Below are 12,563 nucleotides of genomic sequence, written 5' to 3'. Positions count from 1 at the left end.
AGACATTGTTGAAAAACATGAAAGGAAAATTGTAGCCAAACATGCAGGCCTAGGGCCTATATTTGGTTCAATTTATGTTTCATTCCTGCCAATATTCTATTGTATCATGGAATGTATCCACAAAAGACTTTAATATTGTTTTTAATAAATTCTTCAAGCACTTGAGAGTATAAACAAAGAATCCTTCATAGACACAAAAAAAGTCAAGCAGGCTGGTAAAGCACATGCTTAGCCTGTACAAGACCTTAAGTTGGATCTCCAGCATCACACATGATTTTTTTTTTCTTTTTAATGTTCAGGGGTTTTGTATAAACTCATCCCACAAATTTTTAAGTATTTATTGGGTTCTCTATGTTTAAATTTTGAAATACCCATTTAAAAAAAAAAGAAAATTCTAGAGGTCATCCTAATTTGCACCAAGAGACTGAATCTTAGTTCAAAGAGAACAAAATTATTGCAAATAACTTTGAACATATTATTTATTATTGAACAAATATTTGAGTGAATACTATGTTTAACATTTTTTATTAGCTGCCATGGAAGACACAAATATGAATCAGACATCATCCCTGCCTTTGAGAATTTTACCATTAATTTAGGTTATAAATCTACTCTTTTTGCCCTGCTTTGTTATTCTGGAGATGGATCCTGGAGGCATTTCCTGGTAAAATGTTATTTTTAAAAAATAAATACCGGGAGGGGCTGGGGATGTGGCTCAAGTGGTAGCGCGCTCGCCTGGCATTCGTGCGGCCCGGGTTTGATCCTCAGCACCACATACAAAGATGTTGTGCCCGCCGAAAACTAAAAAATAAATATTAAAAAATTCTCTCTCTCTTTAAAAAGAATAATAAATAAATAAATAAACAAATACTGGGAGACCAGAGCAGAAGGAAAGAGTTCTTCTTTCTTCTGGTATTCTGTTTTGTGTGTGCAGCTAGAGGACCAGTTTGTAAGGCATGCCTGGTGGTATTCACTTCAGCAGTCTTCATGATTCAGTCTGGTCCACACTTCCAGCAAGTTTCTTTACCACAGGTGGACCACACACGTTCCTTTGACAGACAAGCCCTCTTCTCTAAATTTCTGTTTCTTGCTTGCTGTTCACTCTCTGTCAGACATAGGTAGTAGGTGTACCTATACTATTACCACTGTATCCCATAGAGCCACTCTATGCCTTTTAGTAGTTAAACACCCCTCTCTCTTTAGCAACTTTTACACTAAATTTTCCCTCTTCAAATTACAAGTATGGTTTCTGTCTTGATGGTCCTAGCAGATACACCATTGAATAAGAAAGAAAAGACAGATGCAAATTAATGTGAATTCTGTGGGAAGAAGGCCACTTCAGCTATAATCACAGTACAAAGAACAAAGAGCTTCAGAGATGTAAATCTATAGAATTACATATTGGCTAGGGTTATATTCAGGTATACATAACAAAAACTAACCTCAGTGGCTTAACTGAATAAAGATTTATTTTTTCATGTAGTGTAAATTCATAAATATTTAGTTAAGAGCTATTGTAGCTATTTTTTTTTTTAAAGTAAGAACTCAGGTTCCTTTAGTTTTGAGATTCCCCATCTTTAATGTATGACTTTTATTGTCATTGTTGCAAGATTGCTGCTTCATCTCCCAATATTGCATCCATATTCCAAGCAGGAAAAAGAAAAGTTAATGGAACAAATAAATGATCCATTTGAATCTGTGTCTTGGGGGTGCTGTCAAAAAACTTCAATTCTCCTATCACTCCCTCCCTCAGCATTCCTAACTGTAAGGGAATCAGAGAAGTTTGTTACTTTTTAACCAGGAATAGGGATCTATCTGTAATTTATCTATTATTTTGTAACAAACTACCCTAAAACTTAATAACTTCAAACAATAACCCTTTTATTGCTCTTGACTCTGTGTCAGGAATTTGGGTAAAGTGCATTGGGGATGGCTCAGTTCTGTTCCCTGGGAAGGCTTGACTAGAGCTAGAGAATCAAGGATGGCCTCATTCACATGTCTTTGGTGCTTCAGTTCTCTCTCATGCAGTCTTCTTTTTTCTGTCCATATGGTGCCTTATCATTCAGCAGGCTAACCTGTGTTTCCTGTGCTGGCTTCACAGAGGAGCCAATGAAAGATATATCTATTAAGGCCCAGTAGGCCCCAAAGTAACAACAGTACACTCTCTAACTCAAAGCAAGAGCGACCCTAGATTTAAGGAGAAGAAAAACAGACTTTACTACCTGATAAGTGGCAATGTCACATTGCAAAAAGGGGTTAAGAATAGAACAGATTATTGGGGCTACATTTGGAAATAATCCATCATACTTCTCTTGATAGCCTCATTTCTTTTTTCCCTGTGACTGTTCCCACAGTCTAAGAAAAAAAAAATGAGAGGATTAGATACTTCTTGCTCATCTTTATGGCCTTACTTAGTCCTCCCAGAAGGTGCCTTTTTCTTCAAGCTTCCTCAGAGCAAACATTCACTCTCAAAATGTGGCACAATGTCACCCCAAATCCATTTCTCTCCTTCCATAATGGAAAACCAAGCACAGTCTGAGTCAACTGTATCTAGAATAGCACTATGGAGGCGTGACCATGGATAGGGCCCTCAACACAACAGGTGAGCTGAGCTTCAGAACTTACGTCTCTCCTTGCCATAGGTATCTAGTCCATAAGTAATCTGTAAGCAGCCCTGTTAGGGATCCAAGCTTCTCTCCTGCCCCTCTTCAAAAAAATTCCTGCTATTATTTTTGTGCTAAAGAGACAGGAATGGTACTTAATCCAACTTAGCACACAAATCTATCTAGAATAATTTATCCCATAGAGAATCTATTGTTGATGTATAGGGCCTTGCTGCTTTTTCTACTGTAGATAATACAGGACAACCCAATACTTCAGGTTAGAATTATATGAGCATCTATACTAATAATCACTTGTTGAACTGCACATGTGAATTATCTCTATTTTATGGGCAAAGACTGAGAATAAAATATTAGCATTCATGTTATTTTCAATAATTTGCGTCTGATGTTGGATCAGTAAAGACTTACTTATTTTTCATGTTTCAGTTCTAAGGGTTTCTCCCCAGTATTGCTGGTAGATGATATTGCATCTTTGTGCTAACTATATTGCTATAGGTTGATTTTCTTGATTCATGTTGTTTCATGCTAGGGCTCTAGACAAAGTTCAGTGTACTTTAGTTTAGCTGTACATCCTGAGTATTTTTTTGTTGTTCTACTTGTTGTTTTCTTTTGCAGTGCTGGGGGTAAAACTCAGGCCCTCACTCGTGGTAGGAAAGTATTTTACCACTGAACTACATTCTCAGAGCCTGGATGTGTAAACTTTCTTGTGGTCTTCCAGATGTCATTTATTAAAACTATGAAATTAAATTTACATAATTCAAAGATCTAATAGCAACACGAGAAATTCAGTAAAAGTCGTTTTTCTGAGATATCTGCATCCATCTGAAGAAAATTATTTGTCCAAAGTTACCAAAAGTAGATGGTAAAATAAGTGGCTTTAGTCTAAACTCTACATGCAATAACAATATAATCCCTGAATCCGTCCCTCTTTCAGCTAGAAGATTAACCATACTTATGGAACCCTTTTCCAGGTTCCTTGAAAGAAATAGCTTCACTAATTTCTTGTCAAGTAGTAAATGAACACCCCGCCCCACTCCCCTTCCCCTTTTCACAGAGAAGAATGATCGGGAAGGAGACCTTCTACTAAAGAGAAGTAGCAACTGGTAAAAGACCAAATCTCACAAAGTGTGAATGTGAAAAAAAAAAAAAAAAAAGCCCCACTATCATCCCGCCAGATCAAAAGTGAAACACCTGTTCGGTCCGCAATTTCAGCGCTAGTCTTCAATATCATTATCTCCCCAGCCCTTCACCGGAAGGCTAGGGTTGTCCTTCCCAGCTGGCTACGAATAAAGTTGTTACAAAGTGACCTTGAGCGTCTTCCTCTGTGCACCCGACACTCCGCCTTCTCCATCCGGGTGCTGTGGCGCGGATAAGAGCCGCCTCGCGCCTGCGCGCCCAGCCCCACTCCTTCGACCTCTGCCGCCGCGGCCGCCGCCACCTCCTGGGAAGGTAAGTGGAGGGCGCGGAAGTCGGGCCTGGCCAGGGTGGAGCAGCGCCCAGTAGGGACCCATTCATTCTGCTGTTGCCTAGCTGGGCACGAGGCCCAAGCTGACGGCGTGCATGGGGGCCCTCGGGGCCTGGGTGGGAAGGACAGGCCCCTGGAGAGCACATGACCTTAAGCCTATTTGCCTCCGCAGAGAGGAAGCGGGAGAGGAGCCCACGTCGCCTGTCACCTAGATCCTCCAACCCCGCCGCCCCAAGGAGTCTAAGATGTTCGCCTGCGCCAAGCTCGCCTGCACCCCCGCTCTGGTGTGTAGCCCAGGCTGGGCCGGGGGACCGAGGGCCAGGACTGCGGGCCAGGAGAGTCCACGGTTATTGAATGGGGCAACCTGCGGGAGGGGCACACCGCCTTCCCAGGAACAGCTGTCCCCGCACCCCTTAAACGGATGCCCTTTTCTTGCCTTCCTCCTAAATCCTGGGACATTTCAGACCTCAGCCTTCCTCCATTAGGGCGGGGAAGAGCAGCCCAGGCCTAGCAGTCAGGCCTCACTTTGTGTAGGTCAAATCCTCCTTGCTCTTCCACCTGTAATGCCCCTCCCCCACCACTTCGCTCTGTCGGGCTGTGGTGGACGCTATGGTTGGAAAACTGGGGGCAAAGGAGGGGGACCCTGAGGCCTAGTTCCCCGCAGCAGCGCTCTCCAGTGCCTGTCTGTAGGTCATACTTGCTGCTGCAGAGGGAGGGACTTTGCCTTACCATGCGTGGGTGGAGAAAGGTGGTGGGGGAACCCATAGTCTTTCTGTCACTGGGATGTTATTTCTATAACCATTTTGGAGGCATTAAGTGAAGTCTAAATCTGGAGGATTTGTCTTAGAGAGTCAAGTCTTGGTTTTGAAAGGGTTTTCTGTGACCTTAGTGTAGTGGACACTCAAGGGCAGAGAAGCCGGACTAGAGTATGCCCTTATGATGAGAGATTCACTGATTATTAAACTGATGTAAAATTGCTTAAATTCTTGTGTAATTTTATAATTAGTTGGCACCCTGGAAATAGTGGGAGTTCATAGTAACTGTTGTGCTATTTTAAATGATAACTTTATATTAGTGACTCTCCTAATACACCTGTTAATCCATGGAAACTTCACAAAGAGTGTGGGGTGTTCCCTGAATTGAGGCACTACAATAATTAAAATATTTGGCGCAGTACTCATTCTTTTAAACTAATTGTTCTTAGAATTTTTTTTTCAGAGAATTATAAACTATGGAGCAAGTCTGCAATTTTATTAGCATGAAACTTTATTAAAATTGCTTCATGTATTGAAAATGATCAAGCAGTCAAGATAAGAGTTAATACAGATAGATATGTATCTAATCCATTTTTAATACATGCTTTTTTAGAACTCATGGTACAAGAAAGGTCATTGAAGTATTGTCTGCATTTCTAATACTTGGAATCTTTTCATTAATAGATCCGAGCTGGATCCAGAATTGCTTACAGACCAATTTCTGTATCAGTGTTATCTCGACCAGAGACTAGACCTGGAAAGGTAAGAGTAGTAGTAATACAAATTAGATAACACTACCAAATAAATCTTAATAGTTTTGACTATAGTGAAGGTGGGCTGTAGGTCTCATTACTATTGGTTTGAGGGCAGTCTTTTTCTACTCTTCTATCCAAAAATATATGTAAACCTCTAGTTTTGAGTTACCAATATAGAAGATTGTAATAGTCACAGTTACTGAGAAACCTATTGTATTAAAAAGCATATTTAGCCCGGCTTGGTGGCACACACTTGAAATTCCAGTGGCTTGGAAGGCTGAGGCAGGAGGATCACAAGTTTGAGGCCAACTTCAGCAATTTAGGAAGACCTTGTCTCAAAAATAAAATATAAAAAGGACTAGGGGTTTAACTCAGAGGTAGGGTTCACCTGAATACACCCCTTTACCTCCCACACAAAGCATATTTATATCTGTTTCTTAATTTTTAACAACTTTATAATGTATAGATGTTATTTTCAGTATTCTACAAGTTTAGAATTATTCTAAGCTCTTATATTTCTGTTGTGCCATACCACTGTTCATACTCAGCTGCAATACAGTGAAGTAGTTATCATTTTGACAGTACAATAATTAAAATAATTGTGACTACTGATTTGACCTTTGCTTTTACTTCCTGTTCTCTAGGGCTCTACAGTTTTTAATGGGGCCCAGAATGGTGAACGTCAGCTAATTCGAAGGGAGTTTCAGACCAGTGTAATCAGCAGAGACATTGATACTGCTGCCAAATTTATTGGTGCAGGTGCTGCAACAGTAGGAGTGGCTGGTTCTGGTGCTGGTATTGGAACAGTCTTTGGCAGCCTTATCATTGGTTATGCCAGGTATCATTTCTATACTTTAATAAGTTAAAAGAAATAGTTGGAAACTTAGAAAGCTAGGGGGATAATAGTAACTCTTTATATTAAGTGCCCACTGTGTATCTAATGTTTTATTTTGTAGCTTTATATGCATTATCTCACTGAACCAGAGGGATAAGAAAAATGTCAGGACTCCTCAAAATGAATGTAAACTGACCTACAGAAGGACTAGGGTTGTGGTTCAGTGGTAGAGCACTTGCCTTGCTTGCCTATGCCATGGGTTTAATCCTTAGCATTGAAAAAAACAAATAATTTTATATGCAGATAGTTACCTACCTTTATGCCTTATGATTAGGATTGGGGCAAAAAGTAGAAAGAAGCAAAAGAGACCTAGGCAAATACTCTTTAGGTAGACTTTCCAGTTTATAAGATCACCACACTAGTAATTTGATTCTTTAACATTTACCAAGTATGTTAAAGTTAATATTTCAAAGTAACAGTCATATGTGTTGTATCTCTTTTAGAAATCCTTCGCTGAAGCAGCAGCTGTTCTCCTATGCTATCCTGGGATTTGCCTTGTCTGAAGCTATGGGTCTCTTTTGTTTGATGGTCGCTTTCTTGATCTTGTTTGCCATGTAACAGAAATTACTGCTTGAAATGTTGGCATTCATAGTAATTATGGATGTAATTCTGTGTATCTTACTGTGACTCCGGAAAAACTGTAGTGTTGGTGTCATGGAAATGTATGTTATTTCCAAAGTCATTTCATTAAAGATGAAAACTTTAATTTTTGCTGTGATTTGTACTTACCTAAATTTAGATCATCACAAAGAAGATGCATTCAGGCAGATGCCATCCAACTTGAAGGAAGCTATAGTAGTAGTCTCAGTGGTTAAAAAAAGAGCCTAATGTAATTATTAATGGGAATTCTTTTATATAGTGTTCTGCATATTATAATTCATGGACCTTTTGTTTATTCATATAAGTAGAAGTATTTTAGTCCTTTGAGTTTCTATGAAATGTGACTAATTAAAACAGGATAGTTAATTTCTTGAAGGTTTTCTTTTTAAAGGTTAACATGAATTGGAATACTTGGAAACAGAATCACTTTTCAAGTTGACTTGGCTGGTATCACACAGCTGGATCTAAAATAAATCAACTTTTTAGGACTTGAAAACAAACCAGAAAGGAATGTGATTTTTATTTTTTAGTAAATCTCACATTAAGTAATTGTATGTCTGTAATGAATCACCATCTGTTATCTAAGAAAGGGAGTCAATCAACTGGCAGCTAGTTTCTTACTTATTAAAAATAAATTATCAAAAAGTGAACTGAATTGGTTATATCTTTAAAAGCCAAAAGCTGCTAAAGCAATGTTTATCGCTGCTATTAGCATGTTAGTAGTGGGAGTCCTGGAAGTGACACTTGGTTTACCATTACCTTGCTTCTAACATTGCATGTCACTCCTTGGTCAGACTTTTAAGGAAGAAAGTGGTGCTATTATAGAAAGAATCTTTCCCCTAGCAAATAAAATGTACCATCATATTATTTATGATTGTCAGGGTTTGTTTGAAGGAAAGCTGCATTATACCCATTTACTTCTCTTTTCCTAATTTGATATCAACTGAGAAAGAATAGTCAGATATAAGAATTTCTGAAGCATGGTGGAAAGACTACCTAAGAAATCACCTAGGGTTCTTGTTTTTTTATTATTTTAAATATTTTTTTTTAGTTGTAGATGGACACATCTTTATTTATTTTTATGTGGTGCTGAGGATCGAACCCCAGGGCCTCACATGTACAAGGAAAGCACTCTCTACCACTGAGCTATAACCCCAGCCCCTAGGGTTCTTGTTTTAAAAGACATCCTAGGTAATTTTTGTGCATATTGTTTGAGAATCACTACCCTTCCATATATTGCTACTTTACAGAAAGGGAAGTGAGGGCTAGGATGAATGACATGCACCTCTAATCCCAGTGATTTAGAAGGAATCTCAAGTTCGACATCAGCCACTGCAATTTTGTGAAACCCTATCAAAATTTTAAAAAATGGAGAGGGGAGGTTGGTGGGGACATGTCAGTGCTAGAGCAACTCGGGTTGAATCCCCAGAACTGCCAAATAAAAAAGGTGAAGAATGCTAGAGCTACTACAACTACACATTTAGTTGAGTAATCATATAGCCTATATCAAATGCAAAATTCTTGAAGCCTAGACTATTTTCTTGAACAGCATTACCCAGTATTTGAACTCAACAATGTAAATAGAATTTTTAATAATTCTATGCCTGGATGTGTAACCAAAAGAATTGAATCTAGGTATTCAAACAAAAATTTCTCAACATTGGGCTTGGTGGCACCTGACTATAATCCCAGCAGCTTGGGAGGCTGAGGCCAGAGGATCAGGAATTTTAAGCCAGCCTCAGCAATTTAGCAAGGCCCTAAGTAGCTCAGAAAGACCCTGTATCTAAAATTTTTTTAAAAGGGCTGAGGATGTGGCTCAATGGTTGAGTGCCCCTGGGTTCAACTGATGATACCAATTAAAAAAAAAAAAAAATTCTACACAATGTTCATAGTACTATTCCTAATAGCCCCAAAGTAGAAACAACCAAATGTCCATCACCTGATGAATAGACATGCGGAATGTGGTATTTCCATATAGTAACAGTATTATACAACCATAAAAAAAAAATGAAGTACTAATAGAGGCTAAACCTAAGTGCAAGAAGCCAGAAACAAAAAAGCCATGGATGTATGACTTCATTTTTATAAAATACCCAGAAGAGACAAATCCATAGAGACAAAGCCTGTTAGTTGTTACTAGGGACTAGGGGGAAGGGAAAATGGGCATAACCACTCAAAGGACATGGGATTTCATTTTGGAGTGACAAAAATGTTAGGGCTAAACAGTGATGATTGCACAACAGTCACTTAGAAGGTTGCTGAAATGTACAATTAAATAAAAGCTAATATGACAAATTTTACGTGTATTTTACTACAATTAAAAAGTATTATGTAACAAAGTACATAGTAAAATCCACACATGTTGAAAATCATAGGGAAATACTTCGATTATCTAGTCCTTTGTTCCATGTTCATTTTAAATTAATCAATCAGTCTTGGTTAATGACCACTCTTGGTATTGGTTTGGTTATTCAGAAACCTTGAAACTGATTCTAGAACAGGTTTCTTGGAAGAGATCCCAAAGCTGAGGGAATCCCCAGTATATAAGTGAATAAATACCTAAGTTGTGGCTAAATGGTCCCAGGTTACTAGGCAGGGGCTGGGGATGAGGAGTAGAAAATAGTGTAACTTAGAAGTATAACTATAGGCTATTTATTTTACCTAGATGGAGAAACCAAATACTGCATTGAAGTTTCAATTATCCTGGCATATATCCTTTAACTTATATTTTATTTTTTCTTGTAACAGATTTCTGACATTGGAAGTATGTAACTGGAATATATCAATTGTGTCAGCAGAAACATTTATTCACTATTTTTATAGCAAATACTGCCTTCCTTAGTTTTTTGACCTTTGCTAATAAATACAAATGGGAAATGGTAAATGAAATGTTACTAACTAACTTGTTTCTGAACAGAGGCTGACAGAGATGTTACTTTCAACACCAACCAAACATGAAATACTTTTCCTTTGTAGTTGGCTTATTTAAAAACTCCAATGGGCAAGAGTACTCTAGGATGATAGGTTACCAATTCAACCATATTTACCCAGATTGTTGTTCCTTGAGGCATTTCAAATTTTCAGGCATGCTTTTTATTTGGTAATGATTGTCCCTTTTCCTTTATGCAGAAATTTGATATTTTTATGTCTTTGGGATTAATTCAAAATATAGATTTCAGCATGAAATCTGTCTTTGAACTAAAGAGAAAATCTTATTTAGCTAGGAACACTATACATGCATGCAAATTCAATAATATTTCAATAAAATGATCACATGAAAAAGTGCTATTTGTCTATAAGATAAACTTTGAGGAACTATATAAAGAGGACAAGCCAAGAGAAGAGAGTATCTTGGCTAGTGAATAGCATAAAGAAAGGTAGATCACGAAGACTAAATGACAGTAGAAAGCTTCTAGTACAGGAAATAGCACTCATCTAGTATAGGGAATGCACAAGTCCTCTTCTACTGACTCCTCCTGGAGATCTAAGCATTGAATTCTATTGACACTACTTTTGCAGTCCTCTTTACAATACTCAATGCCAACATCCTAGATAGGCCCTCTTTACCTCTCACACTGGTATGTGAGGGGGGAAAAAACAGCATTGCTTGGCATAGGAGGGAAGTAATGTGAGATTAAGACTAAAAGGTAGATTGGGGCCAAATTATGTATAGATTGTATTCATGTGACCCTAGGCAGCCATTGAAAGTTTAGAGCTGTGTCAGAAAAGTTAATTAGACCAATCTGAGAGCAATGACCAATGATTACTATAGTAGCTTTGCTGAGAGGTAAAGTGGGCCTAGGCCCATGCTTTGATTTGTAGTATGAATATGTTTAAGGTAACAAGGACAAAACTGATTTGGGGAAATGATGAATTTTGTATTTTTATATAATTTTAAACAAGAGGTAAAATTATACAAGTGGAATCTGCATTTTAACAAGCATTTCAGGAGATTTGTGTACATACTAACTTTGAGAAGCACTATACTGGAATACTGCAATTCCCGGTGCTGGTCTTATCTTTTAAAACTGTTAACTTATTCATTTGGGAGCTTTTTTCCTCTTGCATTGGAATGTTTGGCTAACTTGATGATTCACAAAGTGTGGTCTAATGACTTCTGAGGGGTCTCAAGACTCTTTCCTACATACATAGCTGTGAGTCTAGATTTTTGTTATGTACTTCAAAACTTCATACCACAACAGACATATGCAGAAACAAATACAAGAATGCAGCTGTCTTCTATTAAGCATGACTAGCAACTTACAAAAATGAAAAAAAAAAATGTCATTCTATTTTTGTTCTGCCATGTGCAGTTTTTTAAAAATACTATTTGTTATTTTAGGGCCCAGCATCCCCAAACCGAAATGTTTGAGAACAACTGGTTTAATCTTTCAGTGAGAAAGACAGGTTCTAATACATGTCATTGCACTTAAAACTCTGTAGAGGTCAATTTCATAAACTGAGGGTAAACCTATCTCTCGGTAGCTCACATTCTTTCAACTATAAACAGTTGACCTAATTCCCTGGCAAGAATTTATGTTTTTATTCTGATTGACAAAAATAATGTATCTATTCTGAGATGTTTAGTAACTTAAGATACTTTTTTCTCAAGGGAGCTTAAATAGTGAAGAGGAATTGACAGACCCCAAATCAAGAGGGACTCATAAACCCAAGGGCTTTGAGTTGTTCCTCTTATTAGTATGAGCTAGCATCCTACAATCTGATCTTGACAGAGACTCCTGGGAGGACCCATAGTTATTGGCAGTGGCTACTTTTCAACAACAGTTAACACTTCCCAGCTACGAAGATTCCAGGATCTCTTAGTGTGGGAAGCCATCCTCGCACGTGATTTGAGTTACCTCGCTGGCTGGGTGAGAGGCGCTTAGATGCAACTGTGTCAGAGCCTTCCCTACCCTGTCCCAGGTACAGGGCTTGTCCGTATGGAGGTGTGCCTGGCCACTGACCCGAAGACCAGTCACTGACCCTGACCTTGGAATGCTGCCCCCCTCAATCTTCATTGGATGGGATTTTCCCTTGAATTTTTTGTTCCCCAATAAAAGCTCACTCCCTGGCGTGCTCTCCCTCTCTTGCTAGCCTCTTCTGTAAACCTCACCACCGCATTAGGTGGCTGGAGGCGAGAGCTAGGAGAAGCCGACCCCGGAGCTGGGAATTAAAGGTAATGAGAGTATGTCTCTTTAATTTAAAAATTCACTAGTAAAATTCTATGCTTCGAACCTTCTTTCATGAAGCTCGCCGCTGGTCATGCAGCAGATCTTAAGAGTTGAGCCCCAAGGTTTGCTTCCTCAAACATCTATATAGATTGGCTGGGGTATCTCAACTGTTGGACACTTAGTATTATTCCTTCAAGATTTGTATGTAGGGCTGGGGATGTGGCTCAAGCGGTAGCGCGCTCGCCTGGCATGCGTGCGGCCCGGGTTCGATCCTCAGGACCACATACAAACAAAGACG

General features: G+C 38.7%; 1 protein-coding gene across 1 annotated transcript; it reads left to right on the top strand.

The window, feature by feature from the left end:
* The first annotated feature begins 3,935 nt into the window (after window positions 1-3,935).
* Atp5mc3 (ATP synthase membrane subunit c locus 3) lies at window positions 3,936-7,200 on the top strand. The gene is made up of 5 exons (XM_046447597.2): window positions 3,936-4,073; window positions 4,262-4,373; window positions 5,529-5,606; window positions 6,244-6,437; window positions 6,938-7,200. Exons 2-5 carry the CDS (start codon window positions 4,335-4,337, stop codon window positions 7,050-7,052), a joined length of 426 nt encoding a protein of 141 aa, XP_046303553.1. The 5' UTR covers window positions 3,936-4,073; window positions 4,262-4,334; the 3' UTR covers window positions 7,053-7,200.
* The last annotated feature ends 5,363 nt before the right edge of the window (window positions 7,201-12,563 follow it).

Source organism: Marmota monax, unplaced genomic scaffold (assembly GCF_021218885.2).
Source record: "Marmota monax isolate L192 unplaced genomic scaffold, Marmota_monax_Labrador192_F-V1.1 WCK01_AAM20220418_F8-fsc00007, whole genome shotgun sequence".
Taxonomy (NCBI): Eukaryota; Metazoa; Chordata; class Mammalia; order Rodentia; family Sciuridae; genus Marmota; species Marmota monax.
This window is presented reverse-complemented; position numbering and strand designations above follow the sequence as displayed.

Coding starts and splice junctions, on each gene's coding strand:
- Atp5mc3 (XM_046447597.2), top strand. CDS start 4,335: ATGTTCGCCTGCGCCAAGCTCGCCTGCACCCCCGCTCTG. Junction 4,374..5,528: donor TCGCCTGCACCCCCGCTCTG/GTGTGTAGCCCA, acceptor TTTCATTAATAG/ATCCGAGCTGGATCCAGAAT. Junction 6,438..6,937: donor CTTATCATTGGTTATGCCAG/GTATCATTTCTA, acceptor TATCTCTTTTAG/AAATCCTTCGCTGAAGCAGC.